General features: G+C 35.4%; 2 protein-coding genes and 1 pseudogene across 4 annotated transcripts; 1 reads left to right on the forward strand and 2 right to left on the reverse strand.

The window, feature by feature from the left end:
• Nucleotides 1-141: 141 nt before the first annotated feature.
• On the reverse strand, nt 142-1,222 carry LOC132185824 (transcription factor MYB73 pseudogene; annotated as a pseudogene).
• Nucleotides 1,223-5,909: 4,687 nt separating this feature from the next.
• LOC132184704 (MIZU-KUSSEI-like protein (Protein of unknown function, DUF617)) lies at nt 5,910-7,183 on the reverse strand. The gene has a single exon (XM_059598429.2). It carries the CDS (start codon nt 7,041-7,043, stop codon nt 6,354-6,356), a length of 690 nt encoding a protein of 229 aa, XP_059454412.1. The 5' UTR covers nt 7,044-7,183; the 3' UTR covers nt 5,910-6,353.
• A 4,321-nt stretch (nt 7,184-11,504) lies between these two features.
• LOC132184161 (alpha/beta-Hydrolases superfamily protein) lies at nt 11,505-19,342 on the forward strand. 3 transcript variants are annotated; one of them, XM_088518320.1, is made up of 19 exons: nt 11,505-11,882; nt 12,186-12,373; nt 12,740-12,844; nt 12,935-13,006; nt 13,228-13,375; nt 14,033-14,115; nt 14,838-14,893; nt 15,139-15,275; nt 15,398-15,488; nt 15,592-15,655; nt 15,803-16,027; nt 16,742-16,843; nt 17,096-17,181; nt 17,268-17,390; nt 18,272-18,341; nt 18,430-18,521; nt 18,718-18,822; nt 18,901-19,029; nt 19,191-19,342. In XM_088518320.1, the coding sequence occupies exons 1-18, from the start codon at nt 11,542-11,544 to the stop codon at nt 19,012-19,014; spliced, it is 2,202 nt and encodes a 733-aa protein (XP_088374446.1). In that variant the 5' UTR covers nt 11,505-11,541; the 3' UTR covers nt 19,015-19,029; nt 19,191-19,342. The 3 variants fall into 3 exon arrangements, with proteins under 3 accessions (XP_088374446.1, XP_088374445.1, XP_088374444.1); XM_088518318.1 differs by having other exon boundaries at nt 11,507-11,882; nt 19,098-19,342; XM_088518319.1 differs by having other exon boundaries at nt 11,506-11,882; nt 18,901-19,342.
• Nucleotides 19,343-20,658: the final 1,316 nt, after the last annotated feature.

Below are 20,658 nucleotides of genomic sequence, written 5' to 3' on the forward strand. Positions count from 1 at the left end.
TCCATTTTTCTTATCTAGAACGAGAGATCACTCTGGCAATGTTGATCATCAAAGATTAAAAGAAAGAAAAAATAAGAAACAAACAAAAGTTATGTGAAGAATCACTCTTTTATGACACGTTTAGAATGGTTTCCTGGCGGCCAAGCAAGCTCACTGAGATGTCATGCTGTAGTTTTGTCAAACAGATATGACAGCTTCCCCTGTTTTTTCTTTCCATTGATCAATTACAAACATTGCAGTTGTCTCTCCTTCAGTTCACCATAGAAGTCACAGAAAAATTCCTTAAAATGATTAAAATCAGAGCTTTTAGACAATGGAAATGGTACATTTTCCATTTGGGAATTAAAATTATATTAACAATTTAACACCAAATTAATCCAACCGAAACACGATCCAAAAGACATCAGTGAAAACCCGGGTTTTCGTACGAGGTGGAGGTCACATAATCTCTCACCTCCCTCGCAATCACGTCCCTCATGAAACCCCAAAACCCAGCCGGCAAATGCTCCGGCCTCCGCTCCGCCACCGCCCCTTCACCGCCGACACCGAGCCCCGGCGGCGCAAGGGTCAACGCAGTCAACGGGTCATCCTCCTCAAGTCCCATGCACTGCACAGATCCAGAGGCACCCCCATCACCCCCACCCCCACCACCACAGTCCACCGGTTGTTCCCCGATCCTCCTCTTCAGCGTGGAGTTCCAGTGGTTCTTGACCGCATTGTCGGTCCGACCCGGGAGCAAGCGGGCTATGGTGGCCCACCTGTTCCCGTACCGCGCATGGGCCGCCAAGATGGTCTCATCCTCAGCCGGCGAAAAGGGCCGGCGCTCCACGGTGGGGCTGAGCTGGTTACACCACCTGAGCCTGCACGACTTGCCCGACCGACCCTTTATGTAACGGCTAATCAGGGACCAGTTTCTGGGGCCATATCGTTCAACAAGACGCTTCAAAATCTGGTCTTCTTCAGCGCTCCATGGACCTTTGATTCTCTCCGGTCTATTACAATCCCTCGGTGTCTTACTGGACAAAGATGAGTCCGAAGAGGAAGACTCAGACGTAGTAGTAGTAGTAGACGAGCACCTGTGCACGCCTTCCATCAAAGAAATCACAGAGAACAATCAATGAATATGGGGATTTCGATTTCAAGAGAGCTTCTGAGATGCAAGGGGCATGGACAGATAAAGGGAAGGAAGTGATTGGGTTTTATACACATACACGCGCACAGAGAAAAAAGAGAGAGAGAGAAAGAGAGGTGCATGAACTTGTTGGCGCCAATGGGGCTGTTTTTAGAGCATAAAAGTGGATACTTCTAGGAAATTGGCTATTGGGTTAAGTGGGTTCTGATTATCTACGCACCTCGTTTTTTTATTTCTATTTTTTCTTTCGGCGAGCAAATCTTGTCGCAGTCTGCTTCTCTGCTTTGTCTGGATTGCTGGATTTTACGATTTTACCCCGCCACGAGATTCATTAGGATTTGGTAATCATTTCTCTCTCTCTTTTTTTTTTTTTTTAATGAATATTTTCCTTCTCATAAGTATTTAGTTTCATAATATTTTCATATTCCTGACCGAAAGAAACCACCATGATTAGATCCAATTAATTAGCTAAAAAATGGGACATGGTGTGTGTAATCACCATCAATATATAATAGTAAAAGGAAAATATCACTTATAATAAATTTAAACAAATATATATATATATTGATGCTATTTAGCTAAAACTAAAAGTTAAGTCAAGTTGTGGATGATATGTAGCATGGGCTTTTCCTTTCGTTACTATTGAGCAAATATAATAGTAAAAAGAAAAAGATTAATGTCGATATTTATCACTATTGATTTAAGTTATGTAAGTGGTAATATGGAGAATAATACGGATGTCTTAAAATTCTACAACTATATCACACAATATCGACATTATAACCCCAATTAGTATTTTTTATTTTTTTTATAAAGATTAATTCAAGTTGGTTGGAACTATCACAATAACGTTATAGATAATTATAGAATAAAAATGTTATTTTTTACACCACTCTAAAGGAAATGAAGGGGTGTCATATAACATTTGTCATCTAATTATCTATTAATGAGATGATAAATATAATAAACAATAATGTAATAAATGACCAAAAGTAATGGATATATATATATATATATATATCTTAAAATTTATAGAAAATATTGATATAGAGAAAATAGTTTACACTAGTGTTTGATTGTCTCTGGCTGGAAAGGGGCAAAAATGAGATTACCGGGAAACCAAGTTGAAAAAATTAATTAATAAAATAGGAATATTTTATGGTACTCTGATTTAGGGAGTACTTATCGGGAGCGTTTAAAACATGACAGGAGAGGAAGAGCTGTTTAACACATAAGAAACGTTATAAAACGGCATGTGGGACCGCAACCTTTTTGACTACTTTGCCCAACTCCACAGCTGTAAGACCCAAATCCATAGCATGGGTCACCCACATCAACGGCCACTATCAACCGACGGAAAGGAGCTCTGTTAAAAGTAAGCCCTTAAAATAACCAGTTTGAAGATGACTTCAACGTCTTCCACGTAGGAAGGCCCCACTAACAGCCTGTAAGAATCTCACGTGATTCGAGTTTGAATCCCTTTGACTTTTTTGTTCAATCTAAGAAAGCTACCCACCACACTCGTCCTCCTCGAGCGTCCCACTCACATTCCATAATTATTGGACACCCCATTACTAAAATTCTAATTTCTAATTTGATTTATTTAATTGGTATCTCTGTCTTTTGGCCACGTTATTTTGACATACATATTAATTGGTTTGGATAAAAGTACTAATCATAAATTTACATTATTGTTTATGTGAGCTTGATCATGTTATATATGTCTTGGAGCTTGGACATCACGGGCTTTTTATAAGCTGGGGATTGATTTACCACAATGTGAACAAAAATGGTATCATCATTGCATCCTAGCCGCCCACGTGGCACTATTAATGGAATTTTGGAGTTTTATGGTGGCCCCGAGTTGCAGCTTTAGCAAGAAGCAGTTGGGCAGTTGATCCTACAGCTGGCACCAGAAACCCTAACTCACCGACTTGTTTTAGAGTTTTCAAAGATCGGTAGAAGAAGGACAGGCCGTCCTCACAGACTTGGACGCCAATTATTCTCAACAAGTGGTTATACGGTAGGACCTCCTTTCAAACTTTGTATGTATTAGTATTAGGCATATTTTTCATTTTAATAATTATCTTAAATTAAATAACTTATAAATATTGATTTTCCAAAATATGGTCATTGCAACCCCAGGTATTGAGTGATAAATATTAATTAATATAAAGATAATTATGAAACAAATATATTTGTTCAAGAAGGCTGAGCCGTTGGATCAGTGGGGACCATGCTGCTCCCTTCCAACCCATTTGCCGGTCGGTTTGGTCATACTGATTCACTGAAGCACTGCCCAATACCGCGTGGGAACGGGTACATTGTCCTTCTCGTCCGGGTCAAACTACTGGTGAATATTGGTTGCTTGTTTTCTTCTGCCTGTTTTTGCTTGCTAGTTGCTGCTTGTTTGTTCTCTGTGTTTTGGATAATAACAAGTACAAAGTTTTCGTTCACATTGGTATTAAATTCGTATTAAGTCGAGTATGTTTTTATTCGGTTAATTAAATTGATATTTATCTTTGAAATACATACATTTTTAATAAAGATTAATATATATTTTGTCATTCACATACATATATCTTCATATATATATATATATGAATCTTAAAAACGTTATCGGTGTGATATTCTTTCTTGCTTTGGTTCTTTTGCTTGGAATATTGTATGTCGCCAAGTGCTCATATTTTGAAGACTCAAGATAGTGAAAATCAGTGACTTGTTTAATTGACACTGTTGTATATCCATTAACGTGATAGGAAATTTTCCATTTTTAAAAACTTTTTTTTTTGTTTGCCATTTCTTTTTCTCTTCAAAATAAAAACATTTACAAATCACTAGCTCTGTGGAGAGGAGAAGTAGAACCATGTGGTCCATCAATGACAGCGTAAGACCAACAATCATAGGCCCAATCATAATGAATAGTTCTGGCCTCCTAGTTCGACCTAATAATTGGGCCTGTGGGCCGTTTCGACACTTTTGAAAGAGTCACATATCCATCGTTTATCTCATAGGCTAAACACAATGGGAGACACATCTCTTATCAATTACTTTTACCATGGAAAATCACACCGGATAAGCCACCTCCCCACTATTTTTATATTACAATCTAGTTAAATATTTTAGGTGTAATGTAGAGTATCCATGTCGAGTTTAAGTCATGTCAATTCATGAGTATAAAACTATATAGATTAACCTTAACTTGATTAATTTAATTAAACGAGTTAAACCCCTCAACTCTAATCTTCTAGTTTCGTGTCGAGTTTAAAGGTTGTGTCAAAAATTGCTAATTATTATTTTGCGTGTCGGGTTCGGATCGTGTCGAGACATGGGTATAAAACTATATATGTCAACATTAACTCGACCCATTTAATTAAATAGGTCAGACTCATCAACCTTAACTCTTTAATTTCGTGTCGAATTCGCATGTCATGTCAAAAATTACTAACCCTAATATAATGGACTAGAAAAAGAGCTTTGATATTACAATTTAACTTTATTACCTCCCCACTCATGAATTCAAACCAGACTATATCTCTCACAGTTTTTTGAAAGCAGAGGTATTGAATTTGAATTTTGATCAATATTACAATTTAGTTAAAATATTTTACATGTAAAGTAGGGGTATTAATTCATGTTCGTGTGTTAAGTTTAGGTCGTATCAATTTATGGGTATAAGACTATATAGATCAATTAAACTCGATCCATTTAATTAAATGAGTCAAACTCATCAGTCGGTAATCTTCTAGTTTAGTGTCGGGTTCACGGGTTATGTTAAAAATTGATAGTTATTATGTCGCGTATTAGATTTAGATCGTATCGAGAAATGAATATAATACTATATAGGGTCAACATTAACTCAACCCATTAGATTAAACGGGTCAAATTCTTCAACCTTAACCATTTAATTTTGTGTTGCATTTGCATTGAGTTCGTGAGATCGTGTCAAGATATGGATATAAGACTATATATGTCAACATTAACTCGATCCATTTAATTAAATATGTCAAACTCCTATGCTTTAACTCTTTAATTTTGTGTCAGATTCGTGTCGAATTTGCGAGTCGTGTAAAAAATTACCAACCTTAATGTAATATATCCAAAAGGAACTAATAAAAGAGCTTTATTTCTCCTAAGGCGATAATAGTCATCTCTTTAGCCTCAATTGCGCCTTTACATATAACTATCGAATGCTCCTTACTAATTAATTGTTGCAAGGACCTTCAATCCAGTACAACCATGCAAAAATATGAATATAATCAATCATTAATAATCTTTACGGCTACTTTTAAGAAGCATTAGATTAGTGCTCACATGCAATTAAGCTTTTCACTTACCTCAATCTTACGTGGAATCTATACAGTTCTACTGCTCCATAGATGGGAGCTGAGAGCTCTACACAATCACATGCTGCAGTTCCTTTCAAAGACCCCATCTTTAATTTCAGAGACAATGTGTTTGGCCCCATGACTGCCAAAAACACATTATTAAGAAGTTGTGAAAAGTGTCCCGATTACGACAACAAAAAAATAAAAAAAGTTTGAAAATGTAGAAAATATTTTTCACGGTTTTGTGTAGCAAGCAAGGGGCATAAATTTCTTAATTGATTTTTAAAAATTGTATTTTCATTAAGTACTGTATTTTTAGATAGATTTCGTATTTTGAAACTGCTAATTAAACTTCATTGATTCAATCAAGATACATGAAACTTATACTTGCAATGAGCAAATTTTCAATTGCATATATAGAAGGAAGCCTGAAGAGCATTGAACAAAATGTAAATTCTGAAGAAAATTCAGTGACATATATAGTTCTGGAAATCAATTCCAAGGAAGCAAGGCAGGCATTTACTTCACACTAGCTAGGCCATACAAGTGGTAATTAAGTAACCATATATATATATATATATATATATATATATATATATAGGCGAGACCACAAACCCATGGTGAAATATTTCCTTTAAATATCATATTGAACAAGCAAAAAGCTTGAGAAAATGATTTTTTATGTAACATCTAAAAAGCTTTCTTTAAAATATATATAAACATATATAGAAAAGAACGATTTCACTGCTGATAAATGTGAGAAAGTTGTTATAAGTGCACCTGCTAGAACAGGTCTCGAATAACTCGCCCATTTGCCCCCCCACCCATAAAAGCTAAGCTCGTTTTCGGCATATTGCTGGAAATTCGGCTCGGGAAAGGAACATATATAAACTCTAATTAGCCCTTACAAAGAAAATGCTCAATTCTGGGCCTGCTGCACCATCTGGATTTATCATGTGCAAAGACTCGGAATCTTTTGATCCAACAACTCTCTCGAATCTGGCTCTTATGTAGGTCAATTCCCCATCGGCAGTTTCTTTCTCAGACGGGCATGGAAGAACCCCAGCACCCATTGAGACCCCTCGCAAATGCTGCATGACATGAAGCTCATCCTCAGACATCTGCTTCCTCCTAATACAGTACCCTATCTTTCTCCCATTACAGTACACCGCCCAAACAAACTCCTCCAACAGTTTCTTCTTGTGAGTTTTTGTTTCACTCTCTAGCGCGATCCTGACAACATCCGACGACATTTCCTTATGAAAAGCACTGCTGTGTATCGGTAGCTCTATGACAAAGATCGGCATGCAATGAGGATCCTCCTGTATGGCTAGACTTACTCTCCCTTTCCGATAACCAAAAATGGTCGCCGTCGTCGCATTGTCTTTGAGTAAAGGTTTTCTGGGTCTTCCCAGAAGTGCCACCATCTTGCACCCTGAGGTCAACATGGGGAAGAGCTTGAACATTTTTAGGAGCCCGCCGGTGGACTTTGTGCGTTTCTCACCCGGAGTGCTATGCCGGAGGAAAGACAGTATTGCCGGATTCTCCATTCGGTAGAACGGGCTAGAGTGCACAGGAGGCATTATTGGACTTCTGTTTAAGGTATTGGTTCAAGGAAACTACTTGGCTTTTGTTGGAGATGGGTGTCAGGAAGTTAGGGTAATAAAGAGCATGGCGTGGGATGTATAAATTAAAGGCCAGATAAGAGTCGGGTGTTAAAGTGTCATCTGATGTGGATATTCCAACAATATTTCTCTCACGCGTGACTTTAAACTCTTCTTAATTAATAAGTCAAGCTCAACACGTCAAATATTTGATTGAAATGTGAAATGAACGAAAAAAAGACAATCTTGATTGGTAGTACTAGCTAGATTGGGTTATCTTGGAAATCTTTGAAGTGGGGCAACCTCAAATTCTTTCTTTAATGAGTGAAGCTTAACGCATAAAATATTTAATTAAAATGAGAAGTGAACGATGAAGACAAAATTGGTTAGTTGGTCACTGCTCACACTACAACTAGGTTGGGTTGTCCTTGGAATCTTTGAGGTGGGGGTGGGGAGAGAAAAACATATCAAGTTGGTTCATGGGAGAAAGAAAAATGGGGACTAAAGCTTGATGTGACCAAGTTTAGTGATGAAAAGAGAAGGGGTTGAATGTGATAGGATAAGGGAGGTCGGACCACAAGAAGTGGGGAATGGGAGGAAGAAAACTCAAAAAAGAAGGAAAAAGGACTCTGCCAATGTTGGATTGGCATGTGCCTCTCTGATCATTAAAAAGGGCATCAACATCAATTGCTTTATGCTTTTACAAACCCCTCACTAACTAATTATTGAGGTGCAGCTCATCTTTCCCCAAACATATCTCCTGTCTATCCATGGAATTTTCTTTTGCTTGTAAGTGCCTCTCTCCTTCTGTGGCTCTTTTTAGTTGCCCCCCTTTCTTATATACAGAGCACAGGCTTACTCAGCTGGACAGAGGCACGTTAGGCAATAGAAATCAAGAGAATAGGGTACATTATAATCATGTGGCAAATTCTCTTTTAATCATCGTGTTGTTTAGTGATCTTTTACATCCAGGTAAAAGGACTTGAACTTTGCTCCATTTCAAGTTTATCACATTCTCCTATGAACTTAAGTGTATATTAGAGTTATGAACTTAATTTGCTCTGTTACTTGCGTCTCTTTTTTGCAGCTATGAATTGGTCGGTGTTTTGACATTAAAACAAAAATGTTCTAATAAGTGCAAACAGAAGCTGATGATACTTAATTATCAACTAATATTCTTTTCTCAGCACACTAAAAAGTCAGTTATCCCTAGTAAATCCTGATTAAAGACTTAATTGCTCAAAGGATTCTGTGCATCTTTAACAAGAATGTCCAAAACCATCCCCTAGAGGGGAGGATTTGGAAGAAGTCTTTCTCTTGCTTAGCCTGCAATTATTGACCGACGGGAAAAAAAATCCAAACCAAAAGGGTACAAGTTTGACTTGACTAACAAAAAAGAAGTAGAAGTTGGCATCACCATGGTGTATCATGAACGTACATTAAATAGACTGAACAATATTTATTGTGTTAGGTACCTTTTGGAGCACGCAATCTGATTTTGGACATCTCCGACTGGCTAGCTAGCAGTTACTAGCCTAGGGTAAATAAACGTTTCACGTTTTGGACCTCTTTTATTGAGTTTGAGACCACATGAGGAATGAGTGATGATTTATGTCTCTCAATAGTCCTCACTTTACTTTGCCGCACTTAAAAAGAGTGGTAATTCATATTTGCATATTGAGTTCGGATCGTAGCAAGGTACGAATATAAAACTATATAAATTAACTTTAATCTAACACATTGTTAAACGGATCAAATCTCTCAACCTTAACTTGCTAATTTTGTGTGAGATACACGAGTTATATATATCAAAAACTGCCAATACTTAATGTCACATATTCAATTTGAATCATGTCAAAGACATTAGCATTAGACTATATAGGTCGACTTAATTCAATTCATTTAATTTAATAAGTCAAATCTCTCAACCATAACTCACTGTTCCCATTGGTTGCCCCTCTCGACCATTCTACGATCTTCTCGTTGGCTGCGTGTCATGTTGTGCGCCTGTCTTTCCAAGTCACACAAGCATTGTCCCAAACCCTGCAGCTCTAGGAGTAACTTTTTAACGTTTGGAATTATTTTAAGCAAGCAGCAAAAAAAGGAGCTTCTTCTACTGACAAAAGCAACCTAAAATAATTCTCCAATATAAGCTGCATTTGTCGTTGCCTTACAATTATTGTGGTTGTGATGGGATCGTCAATCCCACTTTATTTTTTACTCTTGCCTAGCCTCTTGCATGTGAGACTCAAATGCTATTGGCCTATTTTGAATGACAGTCCAGTTTTGGAAAGAAAAACCCCTTTATATTGATTCTGACTCTTCACCCACAGATTGAAAAGACCAGCAAACTCTAACTTCTCACGCAATCGTTTATGTGAGTTGTTATAAGCTTAAGCTTCATATCAAAATGTTTTAAAATTTAATTTATCTGGTAATTTTAAAAAACGCGTTAACTTTAAGAAGATAAAAGATAGACACTAACATTAATTAATTACGTTAAATTCTCTTGGAAAGTATTTTAAAAAGCCTACAAGCTCATGACCAGATTGCCTGAAACGAGCTCTCTTTTGACTTCAATGGATGTTTATTAGATTATTTTAGTTGGGGTGGAGGAACATTTCTATGTGCTTCTTAATTAATATAAAAAACCCTCATCTGGGTTCATGATTGCCATTGGCACATAGCAATATTGGATGACTTTTCTTTCTAAATATTTAGTTATTATTTTTCTTTGACTGGCAGACCAAAGTGTTCAACAACGATGCTATGAACATAAAAGAATTGCCAACCACCTTCTCCTTGAGCTTCTCTTGGGATGTTGCATTGTTGTTTGATACTGTATGTTGAAGTTTTGTGCTGTCTAATATGCTGTCATGGACTCATGTTGGAGTTGCTATTGGCTTCATTGTGAATAATATGGATGGCCCGGTCCAGCCACCAGAACCAGCCTGCTAAACCCTTAGGGCCAGGCTTGGGCCTAAAATAACAAGAATTGACTGGGCCCCTTTAGTAGCATACAGAGCCCGCAACATGCAATCCATGCTAAGGGTCATTCTCTTTGGTTTACTTCCTAGCCTTGAAGTTCATCACAATTGATCTTTATTGCTTACTTGTTTTTAGATCTTTTTCTTTTTTTTTTTTTGTCTAAATTGGGAAAAATCATTTTCTTCGATTCATTCTATTAAATTGACATGTGTTCAAAATTCATTTAATTTTGTTTTAAAATGCACATTTTAGATACATGTCAATTTAGTAGAATAAGTTGAGAGAAGTTTCTCTAATCCAATTTAAAGAAAAAACCGAAAAACAACATTTTTTTTTTTTAACTTAATTTATATTTTAACACTCACTACTTTCGCTTAGACTCTTGACTAAACACTTATAATTTTGGTATTGTTTAAACTTAGGAGTATATTTTAACACTTGTTATGAGCACCTAACGCTCACAAAAGTCTCTAGGAGTTAACTCAATCAGCTAAAAGTCACGTTTCATGAACCAGAAGTCACTAGTTCAAATTTTCTTTCATTCTTTTCTCTCTTCTTGTACGGACATGTAAAAAAAAAAAAAAATCTCAATTTTTTTAATATTTTTGTTGTTCTCTTTTCTCCTCTTTCTCTCTCTCTTTTTCCTCTGAGTATACCCTCTCTATCTACACAATTTGTTTTAAAAAACATATGACCATTATTGAAAGAATTTTTAAAAATATGACCGTTTAGAAGATACGGAATTTTGAGAATATGACTATTAAGAGAAAATTTTAAAAATATAATTGTTGAAGAAAAAAATAAAGAAATATTCAAGAAAGAATGTTTAAATAGAATAGTAAACTTTAAAAGTAGACATCTAAATAGAGTGTTAGACGTAATGATTTGAAAAAAAAAAGGTCATTCAAATTAAAAAAAAAAAAAAAAAAAGGTGTAATTTTGTTTTTTTGGTTTTTTTTTTTAAATGTTAAATTCTACTTAACTCTTTCAAACTACCACCACAATGATAATCTACCACCTAAACTATCAATTGCAATAATTTACCTCCTAAACTATCAAAACAATGACAATGTACTCTAAATTTTAACAAAATGATGAAATTATTCTTACTAAATTAAAAATAAAAATACTAAAATTTAATTTTTTTTTCTTCATATTTTTAAGGGTATTTTTGTCTTATTGAAAATTTTATAGAGGTAATTTCATCATTTTGCTAGCATTGAGGGTATATTGTCATTGTTTTAATAGTTTGGAGAGTAAATTATTGTAATTGATAATTTGATAGTAGATTGTCATTAGGGTGGTAGTTTGAAGGGGTTATTGGGTTAAGTGGACTTCAAAAAGACAAAAAAAAAAAAAAAAAAAGCTTTCTGAAAATGCTCTATATGTAACAACATTATCTTGTAGGACAATGTGCCGGCCCAGAAAATAATGTTAGCCATCTTGACCATGTTCACTAAATACAAACTATAAACAAATCTTGGAGCCAATGGCCATCTCGTCTATTGTCAGCCTCACTCGCTTCTACGTCTCTAGTTATCTCTCCACTTGTTCTTACTCCATTTTCCACTTCAACCACATCAATCGCAGGCTCATCGCTGCGGTCTACACTAGAAGGCAGCACTGGAGCTGTAAGACAATGGCTTCTTCTTCTTCATCACTCGAGAACGAGGTTCCAGCCAAGCAAAACAAACTCACTGCTCCATACGGCTCTTGGAACTCCCCGATCACCGCCGACGTCGTTTCCGGCGCCTCCAAGCGGCTCGGCGGCACCGCCGTAGACTCCCACGGCCGCCTCATCTGGCTCGAATCACGCCCCGCTGAATCAGGGTCTGTACTCCAATATAGCACAATATCTATATGTATATATGCTTCTTATATCTTTTAATTTTAGAATAACGGTTAGATGGTTGAATTCACTGTTTATTTTTATTTTTATATATTTTTTATTTTTATCAATATAGGCTTAGTCTTACTGGGAGTATTAGAATAAGAGTTAACCGATTAATTCACCATTTATCAGCCTAAGCTTTTTGGAATAAGTGTTAATTTTTCATTCAATTCATTCATGCACCCTGGGATCCTTTATTTTTGGCTCAATTGAGTTATTGGATATTGTTGTAATGGATTCAGACGCGGGGTTCTTGTGAAAGAGCCAGAGAAAGCAGGGGATGAGCCTGTTGACATCACGCCGAAGGAGTTTGGGGTGCGGACAGTTGCCCAAGAATATGGAGGTGGCGCTTTCAGGGTTTGTGGTGATTCAGTCATATTTTCAAATTACAAGGACCAAAGGCTTTACAAGCAGTCGTTAGATCCTAAAGGTATGTTTAGTCATTTGCTTATGGAAGCGCAGTATTCTGTCGAGCTTGGTAGATACTCATGTGAGTTTGGCGTAGAATTGGAATTCAACATTGTCATTTTGCATGAATTGTTGGAAAGAATAAGAAGAGTGGGAATTTTAGCTCGAACATCAACCTTTAACGAGATTTAAAAATATATTTTTGTGTTTTTTGTGGAAATCAAGCGGAGAATTCTAATGCCAGTTTGGAAGAGGAATTGATTTTAATGCTTAGTTGAACCCACAAAGACTAGGTTCATCTTTTGGGAGGGTGCTAACCCGTGTTCTGTGCTCTGAGAGAAAAGTGTTTGATTGCAAACTGATAATATAATTATTTCGTGCTAAACAGATTCTTCTCCTCTACCACTTACTCCGGATTATGGTGGACCACTAGTCAGTTATGCGGATGGAGTCTTTGATGCACGCTTTAACTGTTATGTCACCGTACAGGAAGGTAAAATTTCGAGATACTGTTGGTCTAATATACCTTCATTTTCTATATACAGAACTCTATTTTATCTATATGCTTGTTATTTCTTGGCAGATCGTCGTGAAAATAGTTTGAATCCAACCACTACAATTGTAGCAATTGCGATTGGCAACAAGGATATTCAGGGTAAGATGCACTGCACCAGCAGTGGCACAACTAATGGTGTATTTTTATTCAAGTTTGAGTATATGTTGAGAACAATTAAGATACTGCAGATTATGTGTTTTTTTACTGGGTCTGCAAGGGGTTTGGTTTTAGGTTTTCATATTGTCATTTGATCACTTTACCATCTCTTGTTGTCGTCACTTGATGTTCATTTCCTCCCACTTGCATCATATTATACACAGAGCCAGAAGTATTAGTAGGTGGGAATGACTTCTATGCTTTCCCACGTTTGGACTCCAAAGGTGAAAAAATGGCATGGATTGAATGGCGTCACCCTCACATGCCATGGGATAAAGCAGAACTCTGGGTTGGCTATATTTCTGAAAATGGGTGAGCAGAATTCCTTTTATAAGTTAATAGCTAGTTCAATGTTAAGTATCAATCTCTTTACAAGAAGTGTCTTTGCATGAGGTATCAAATTTTCTTCCTCTATCGCATATGTGTAAACTGTCATCTATTGGCACAGGGGCAGGAGGTTCCTGCTAACCCTGTTGCGGTAGGAATCCTAACTTCCAAAGGTTTGTTGGCATGCAGAAGGCACGAGATCCATATAGGCAAAAATAAATGGCATCAAGAGCCATTCTTGAAAATCAATGGAAGTGGTTTCAATTTCTCATTCTATGTTGATTATGTTTATGCATTTTAATCATTAAGTTTGTTTAAAGAGAATGAGGCTCTATGGTTATTGTCAAACCTTTGCATATGTGATGTAAACATTGCTTATATATGTAGACAAGTACCTTTTTTTATTTTTTAGCTTTGTATAGGCACACTAGACTCTTTTTTTTACATATTAGTCACTTCTGCTGTCAGTCCCACTCCCAAGGTTCTGCTTTACTCTTTGCTTTGCTTGTTTAAGTGGTACTTCAACGTAGTAGTTTTGCTGACACCTCTTTGTGTTGAATTCTTTTTTTTTCCTTATCACATTAGCATAAATTTTTTTATCATTTGGTTAATAGCGTTAACTTTCCTTATGCTGCCATGTAGTGAGGTCTACAAACGCATCTGTGTTGCTGGTGATGATTCTAAGCTTGTGGAGTCTCCAACTGAACCGAAGTGGTCCCCTAGTGGTACTGTATTAATCTTCTTGGTCGATGAACAAACTTATATACAATACTCCGTGGTGAAGTTCTCATTCTAGCGAAAAAAATTGAACATGTAACTAACAAAATCCTCAAATTCTCTATTACTGCCGGGAGGTTGTATTTGCATCCATTTCTTCTTCCCCAAAGAGAGTGAATTTTTGTTCTGAATATTGTTGTGGGATCAATAATCATATGAAGGTATCCCCTGCCATCCATTTGAGGAGTTCTATGGTTTTGGACCATTTGAGGAGTTATAACTGCATGGATGGACAATAATGGTCAAATTTTACATTTGGATTGCTGAGGATAAGCTCGTACAGCCTTGTAATCAAGCCTATGAAATCAATATTTAATCCTTGACTCTAAGACAAATTCCTGGTTCTTTTGGGTGTTACTCTTATATATTTTCTTTGTACTCACACCCCTTTTTGTGCATTTTTTAATGTAATAACTTATCGGGAAAAGAGCTTTGTGCTATAAAAAACTCTAAAGTTTCTCTTCTGCTCTCTTGGATTGTAGAATCATTAATAAATCCATTATTTTTTCTGGAGTTCTATCTTGGTTTTATAGAACATAATAATTCACAAATACATGCTCAACGGTTGCTACAAAATTTGTTATAGTTTAACTAATTTATATAGGTAGAAGTTCTAAACTTTTATTGGCTTGTATTGCTTAGATAATCCGTTTTGTTTGAACTTTTGCAGGGGAACTATTTTTTATTACTGATAGAAAAAGTGGGTTTTGGAACATCTACAAATGGGTAAAGTACTTATGTTGAATAGTATATGTATCCAACATATTTATTTTATGTCTTCTTCATGTACACAGAATGATGATATTCCAGTTTGTTATGCATGGCCAAATAGTTGGTAAATTTGGCATTACCATTGGGGATATATATGTTGTTAATTGTGTTGAAGGATAGCCGGTTGCAATCAGGTCAGACATCATATATTGTGCATCATGCAGAGCTGATTATCTTATCTTTTTTATTGTTGGTGACAGATTGAGTCTAAGAATGAGGTAGTAGCAGTTTATTCCTTGGATGCTGAGTTTGCCAGACCATTATGGGTATTTGGCATGAATTCTTACGAATTCATTCAGAGCAACGAACAGAAAAATTTAATTGCTTGTAGCTATAGGTAACCCTTCTTGCTTTTGTTTGTAAGTCTTGATGATTCTATTTGTTTTTGTTTTTGTTTTTGTTTTTATTTTTATTTTTTTATTTTTATTTGTAATTGTAATCAAAATATTGTGCATGCAGGCAGAATGGGAGGTCATATCTTGCAGTTCTGGATGATGTTCAGAGCTCGTTATCTCTGCTTGATATTCCTTTCACAGATATAGATAATCTTGTACTTTCTAAATCCTATCCTAACTATGCTGTTGAACCAAACAAATTTGTTAAGAGGGTAACTTAATAACGGTTTTGTAAGATGTGCCTCTTTGTGTATGCAGACTTCAGGGAATCATTGCTTGTATGTGGAGGGTGCATCTGCAGTTTATCCATCATCAGTAGCTAAGGAACTGCCTCCTCCTTTTACTCATCATTTTCCTTGTATTGCAAATTCATCTATTTAATAGCTAGAAATATTGACAAAGGCTATTGTTAAGAGATTTAAATCATCTATTTTGTCTAACATCTTGTAACATTCACTTTTTGTCTTTCAGGTTACTTTAGATGAACATAAACCAAAAGCAGTTGAATTTGAGATTATTTGGTGCTCTTCACCTGATAGTTTAAAGTACAAGTCCTACTTCAGTTTGCCTGAGATAATTGAATTCCCAACAGAAGTGCCTGGTCAAAATGCATATGCCTACTTTTATCCACCAACTAATCCCATGTACCAAGGTAGTCAGGGGGAAAAGCCCCCATTGCTACTGAAAAGTCACGGTATGTTTTGTTCTTTTCATACTAGGATTGCCTTTATTAATTGATAATTTTTAATTTTACTAATCAACACATGCCTGTAAAAAATGGTGGTATTTCATCTGCAACCAAAATCTTAAGCATTTTTTAGATGAGATTAATTTTCATTCATCTTGATTTTTGGAGAGTTGACATGATGAGATCATGTAATCAACGGTGGATTTGATTAAACATTTATCCAGTAAAAAATTATTGAGTGGTATAACATTTTTAAAGAGTTACACTGAATGTAACTTGAACCTTATGTTAGAAATATAATTATTAGTTTGGAGTTTTATTCCCATAAGATAGGTAGAGTATCTTGTAATGTTATTTTGGACCGAGTTCATATATGTGGAAGAAAAAGCTGCTTGGGAGAGTATGAAATAGGCCTTCCTATGAATAATGTTTTGTGACATATGCTTGTTTCAAAGCTTTGTATTCGGAATTACATATGTAGAGCCATGTTTAAGCTAGTTATAAAAATTTGGATCTTATCATGGTAACACTGTAGGAAAATTTCATATATTAATATTGCTTTTATTGTTTGCAATCAAATGCATGTGCAAGTGAAACTGCAATAGATTCCTTCAGTTATATCCATAATAATGAGGTAGTAGAAAATTATTGATAAATGGAGTCTCGAAATTTCATCAAGTAGATTTTGTAATAGCAAAAATGTCATGTGAAATATTGCAGGAGGTCCCACCTCTGAAACACGTGGAATGTTAAATCTGAGTATTCAGTACTGGACTAGTCGAGGTTGGGCATTTGTTGATGTCAATTATGGTGGAAGCACTGGTTTGTCCTTAACCTATATCATAAATTTTAAATTTCTTATTTAAAAGATAACACTACTAAATCTTGATGGGATTGGTTATACACATTGTACTATCATTGATTTTAACATTGAGTTGTAATTGATCCTGCTCAATCTTAATTCTTGTTGTTTCACACGCATGTGTAGCATTTCTAGCAGTTAGTTTGAACTGTTAAAAAAATGCATTTTGATACATTTGTTTATCCTGTTGCTGCATGTACATTTTTTTCAAGGTTATGGCAGGGAATATCGAGATCGGCTTTTGGGGCGCTGGGGAATTGTTGATGTTGATGACTGTTGTAGTTGTGCTAGATTTTTGGTAATTATGTTATATGCGTTAGTTGCCTCCCAGATGGTGATTCATGTATACCCTGCAAACCCATGGTAATATACATTTTTGTTTAGGTGGACTCTGGAAAGGCAGATGGTGAACGCCTATGTATAACTGGGGGCTCTGCTGGTGGATATACAACCTTAGCTGCTCTTGCTTTTAAAGAAACTTTTAAGGCTGGAGCTTCCTTATATGGTGTAAGTGTTACATTGTTTAATTGGGATATGGCTTTTTCTGTAGTTTCTGAAAGGAGCCATTAGCAAGATTGTGCCACTGGTTAATACAGCTCATGAATCACCTCTCTGGTTTGCTATGTGATGCGTTGCTATGAGTTTCTTCTGAAGGATGCTGTCTATATTGTGTTTCTTATTTCTTACAAGTAACAGAATGTATTTCTGTTCTTGATGTGCTTATGAGGTGTTACGTTGGTGAACAAAACGTGTTTTTGTGGAAGGAATGACTATGTTACTTAGTTAGGTGGCTTCTCTTGTATTGTGTACATGGGGCGCCTTAAGCTTTTAATGATATATATATATATATATATATATATATATATATATATAATGACTATGTTGCCTGCTGGAGTTGTGGCTGTGATCCCTTTCAATGAACTACAGAGTATAACAAGATTTGTTTGCTTATTATGCTAATATTTTCTGATTAAGAAGCTGAGTTCATTCCCCATGGGTAATTGGTTTACATACTTCTCGGAAAGAAGGCATTTAGGTTGAGGTAGAGAACCTCAACTAGCCTTGCTCAGGAAGGATGTGGAATTCCTCCTGAACGTTAGTCATTTAAGATATATTTAAATCTTCAACTTTTCAAAATGGTCTTTGCTTTTTAACTTGGCCAATGAGCTCTCGCTCAAAAGGCACCTTCTCCCCCCATACAAATGGGTGGAGGGTGAGATAGTTAAGTCCAACACCTACTAGATATGTGTGTAACTTACCATTTTTATTATTTTAAATTTTGAAATAAAGTAATTGGTTTATAAAATGGAAGACAATGATAAAAGTATGAACTTGCTCTGCATAAAGTAGAAAACAGACAAGTTTTAATGTCCTTGCTCTATGAACAGGTAGCTGACTTAAGTATGTTGAGAGCAGAAACTCACAAGTTTGAATCTCATTATATTGATAATCTTGTCGGTAAGTTAAAAGATGACATTTGACACATTATTTTGTTCATTGATTTATTTACATAATTTATGTTGAGGCAGTTTTTAATTGATTGCAGGAAGTGAAAAGGATTACTTCGAGAGGTCTCCAATCAATTTTGTCGATAACTTTTCTTGCCCTATAATTTTGTTCCAAGGATTGGATGACAAGGTAAACTGATACCTTTGCTTTTCTTTTTCTTAGATCTTTTTTTTTTTGTCTGTAAGAATAGAATGGCAACATGGGATAGATTAGTCGAGTACTATGGTGTCTGAAGTCCTCTTAATAAATTATGGTAGTTCTGAGTATAAAACTAATTTTCAGGGTTGAGTTTTGAATTTTTTATTTTATTTTTTAAAATTTTCAGGTTGTTCCCCCTGATCAAGCTCGTAAAATTTACCGGGCATTGAAAGAAAAGGGTCTACCAGTTGCTCTGGTAGAGTATGAAGGAGAACAGCATGGTTTCCGTAAGGTATATATAACAATATCATATATTATAAGAGATTTGTATGTGAGGGAAACAGCAAGATTGATCTAGTATTGTACACAGGCTGAGAACATTAAGTTCACACTGGAACAACAAATGGTTTTCTTTGCACGATTGGTTGGACACTTCGATGTTGCAGACAAGATTACTCCAATCAAAATTGATAACTTTGACTAAGCTCTTGGTGGAAAGGTACCTTATTCCAGAATATTTTGCATTTGCTTCTATATGTCATAACTTTACTGGCTGTGTGTGTGTAGTGCCATCTGACAAGAGCAATCAACCTGTTGATTTCAATAAGCTTGTGGATCTACTTTAAGTTTTGACCACACTAAACGAGTTTCAAACTTCAGGCATCGATGAAGTGGCTACACGGATTTGCAATACCTTTATCTTGATATCTAGTAATTCTGAAAACCTGAAAAATAAGCAGATGGAGATTATTGTTCCTGGTCAATTTATGTGTGGCATATTTACTTGAATTCTAGTACATGGTTTTACTCTATGTTAAATTGCTTTCAGTAAATTACATGCTACTAGAAAGAAAGGACAGCTTAGAGTCAAATTGCTATAATTACAATTCTGATACAGCAAGGCATTTTCTAGGATATTTTAGGTACGTGGAATAGAAATTATATATATATATATATGAGAAAAATCGAAATTAGTTGGATGTCAATTTAAGTTTTCAATTTCGACGGTTAGGTCCTTAGGTTTTATCCCAGTTTCAAATAGATATTTTTGTCAATTTGCTGTCTAATTAATTGAAGGCGTGCCATGTTAGACTACTAAGTCTATGACGCATACTCGCGTTCAACACATCATGTACCAATAGTATGTTACACATGGCAAATTTAACTTAAATTACAAATCTACCCTCAATAAAATTTTAAAAAATAAAAAGCAGAATTAAAAAAATAAAAATAAAAAATAAAAAAATTGGGGTGTCGGATGGGAAGATCCATTTATAGATCCATATCAATTGATCTTTATTTTTTTTTGGGGAAAAAAAAACCATAGATATAGAGTTTTAATACTGTTTAATATTCCAATCTTTTTGGTTGAGCTTTAGGGTAATTATCTATTTAGATTAGCTTGGGGTTAGTGGTGTAGCATTCTTCATGCAACTGGGCTTTGCAGATATAGCCTTCCCTATTCTAGAAGTTTGACAATGTCTTTTCTCGACCGACTGCTTTTATTCTAAAGACACGCCCTATTAAAAGATTCAAATGGTATAATAGTTAATCTTTTTTTATTATGGGCTGTATAATAATAATAATAATAATAATAATAAATAATATCTATTATAGTGTTTCATGTTAGGACTTCTATGGCATTCTAGATGGTTTGAAGCAGCCTGAGCACGTAAAAGTCCATAAGATACAGCATTTATAGAACTCCTTTTCCACCCATTTGCATAATATTTTATAATAGCATCATTTATTTTATTTTTCTAGACAATTACATCACCCGTTCCGTAGGTAAGTCCAATTTTGTCATTAACAAAGTGATAGCAGTACGTGATGGGTGAGGTGATCGCCATGCATTGACTAATCTTCCGTTTGTTTTACCATAAAATATTTTTTTTAAAAAAAAATTTGTTTTTTGTTTTTTTTTTTTCATAAAATATTAGCCAATCAAAAAATGTGAAAAATAACTTTTATGAGACGTAAAATGGTTTACTCTTCTTATATGTGTAAATCATTTTTCGTTGCTCTTGCACACCTCCTATTGAGATATTATGAGAGGTCTTCTTAGAGCATTAGCAGCAGTTTCTCAATCATTTTTCCTAAATTTAGGAAATTAAACTATTTTTTGATT

Source organism: Corylus avellana, chromosome 7, assembly GCF_965113065.1.
Source record: "Corylus avellana chromosome 7, dhCorAvel1.hap1.2, whole genome shotgun sequence".
In the NCBI taxonomy this organism is placed as follows: domain Eukaryota; kingdom Viridiplantae; phylum Streptophyta; class Magnoliopsida; order Fagales; family Betulaceae; genus Corylus; species Corylus avellana.